The following is a 2,326-nucleotide window of genomic DNA, read 5'->3' as shown; positions in this document are numbered from 1 at the left end:
GCATCGGAGGAGGAGGTGAGTTAGTAGCTGTCTTTTATTGGTGTTTTATCGCATGTTTTATCCTATGTATTACCTGCTGTTGTTTTATGCCTTTTTATGCCTTTTATTCTACATTTTAGTTGTACTGTGAATTGTGTACTGTACTGTAAAGCACTTTGTACATTCGTGTTGAGAAGGGTGCTATATAAATAAAGTTTTACTTACTTACTTACTCTCCTGCTGATGTTCAGGTGTATATCAGTATGTAGTGTCTCTACTTTAAAGAGTCCTCTCCTGCTGATGTTCAGGTGTATATCAGTATGTAGTGTCTCTACTTTAAAGAGTCCTCTCCTGCTGATGTTCAGGTGTATATCAGTATGTAGTGTCTCTACTTTAAGAGTCCTCTCCTGCTGATGTTCAGGTGTATATCAGTATGTAGTGTCTCTACTTTAAAGAGTCCTCTCCTGCTGATGTTCAGGTGTATATCAGTATGTAGTGTCTCTACTTTAAAGAGTCCTCTCCTGCTGATGTTCAGGTGTATATCAGTATGTAGTGTCTCTACTTTAAAGAGTCCTCTCCTGCTGATGTTCAGGTGTATATCAGTATGTAGTGTCTCTACTTTAAAGAGTCCTCTCCTGCTGATGTTCAGGTGTATATCAGTATGTAGCGTCTCTACTTTAAAGAGTCCTCTCCTGCTGATGTTCAGGTGTATATCAGTATGTAGCGTCTCTACTTTAAAGAGTCCTCTCCTGCTGATGTTCAGGTGTATATCAGTATGTAGCGTCTCTACTTTAAAGAGTCCTCTCCTGCTGATGTTCAGGTGTATATCAGTATGTAGTGTCTCTACTTTAAAGAGTCCTCTCCTGCTGATGTTCAGGTGTATATCAGTATGTAGTGTCTCTACTTTAAAGAGTCCTCTCCTGCTGATGGTCAGGTGTATATCAGCATGTAGTGTCTCTACTTTAAAGAGTCCTCTCCTGCTGATGTTCAGGTGTATATCAGTATGTAGTGTCTCTACTTTAAAGAGTCCTCTCCTGCTGATGTTCAGGTGTATATCAGTATGTAGTGTCTCTACTTTAAAGAGTCCTCTCCTGCTGATGTTCAGGTGTATATCAGTATATAGTGTCTCTACTTTAAAGAGTCCTCTCCTGCTGATGTTCAGGTGTATATCAGTATGTAGTGTCTCTACTTTAAAGAGTCCTCTCCTGCTGATGTTCAGGTGTATATCAGTATGTAGTGTCTCTACTTTAAAGAGTCCTCTCCTGCTGATGTTCAGGTGTATATCAGTATGTAGTGTCTCTACTTTAAAGAGTCCTCTCCTGCTGATGTTCAGGTGTATATCAGTATGTAGTGTCTCTACTTTAAAGAGTCCTCTCCTGCTGATGTTCAGGTGTATATCAGTATGTAGTGTCTCTACTTTAAAGAGTCCTCTCCTGCTGATGTTCAGGTGTATATCAGTATATATTTCTTTGACTTTTCAAGTTTTGATAACCTTTATTGAACATAATGTCAGAGACGATCATTTTTATTCAGCCATGATTTTATATTTATACAAACAGATCGAGGTAAAGAATTCAGCAGCAGAAAAACATAGCAGTATTACACAGAATATAAAAACTATTTAAAAACCTTCAATCTGTGATTTTACATTAAAATCAGTGAAAAATATTTTCTTAGTTTTCCTAGTTTACCAGACTCTGTTCAGGTGCATCATGGGAAATGTAGTCTCCAGTGTTTTTGGAGTATGGATATATTTCTGATTTTGATCATTCCGTGTTTTAAACCCTTTGGAAGTCTTTCATCCTCGTTCCTTCATCTTTAGTCTCTAATCCTTTGTGTCCTTCAGTCCTCCAGATCTGACTTCCTGTCGGGCAGCGGAGGTGAAGGCACTTCCTGTTCCACTTCCTGTTCCACTTCCTGTTCCACTTCCTGCTGCCCCTCAGGATTCGGCCTCACCTTCTTGCTGACTCGTGCATAAACTGAGTTTCTGTTTTCCATCTCTTCATCATCTACTCTTCCTCCTCCTCTTCCTCCGTTAGTGATGCAGATGTGGTCTGGGGTTTCAGGGGTTTGCACATCTGTAAGGGAGAACAAGTGTATCAGAAAGGTTTAGCATGCTATCTATCTCCAGATTCAAATACTTCAAGATGAAATTGTCAAATGCACAAAAACAGAGGTTTAAAGTATAAGTACATTTACTGAATTTAACTTGAAGTACTGAACTTAAGTACAATTTTGAGGTAGTTGTACTTTACTTGAGTATTTCCATGATATGCTACTTTTACTCCACTACATTTATGTAATACCTTTAGTTACTTTACTCAAGTACAAGATCTGAGTACTTCTA

The 2,326-nt window shown here is 38.7% G+C and overlaps 1 protein-coding gene across 1 annotated transcript in view; it reads right to left on the bottom strand.

Moving 5' to 3' along the window:
• Window positions 1-1,458: 1,458 nt before the first annotated feature.
• Window positions 1,459-2,326, bottom strand: part of si:ch73-204p21.2 — a 15,685-nt gene continuing 14,817 nt past the window's right edge. Inside the window, exon 9 of the mRNA XM_034118247.1 lies at window positions 1,459-2,057. Within this exon, the coding sequence (XP_033974138.1) occupies window positions 1,822-2,057 (236 nt within the window). The 3' untranslated portion in view covers window positions 1,459-1,821. The remainder of the gene's footprint in view (window positions 2,058-2,326) is intronic.

Source organism: Trematomus bernacchii, unplaced genomic scaffold, assembly GCF_902827165.1.
Source record: "Trematomus bernacchii unplaced genomic scaffold, fTreBer1.1, whole genome shotgun sequence".
In the NCBI taxonomy this organism is placed as follows: Eukaryota; Metazoa; Chordata; class Actinopteri; order Perciformes; family Nototheniidae; genus Trematomus; species Trematomus bernacchii.
This window is presented reverse-complemented; position numbering and strand designations above follow the sequence as displayed.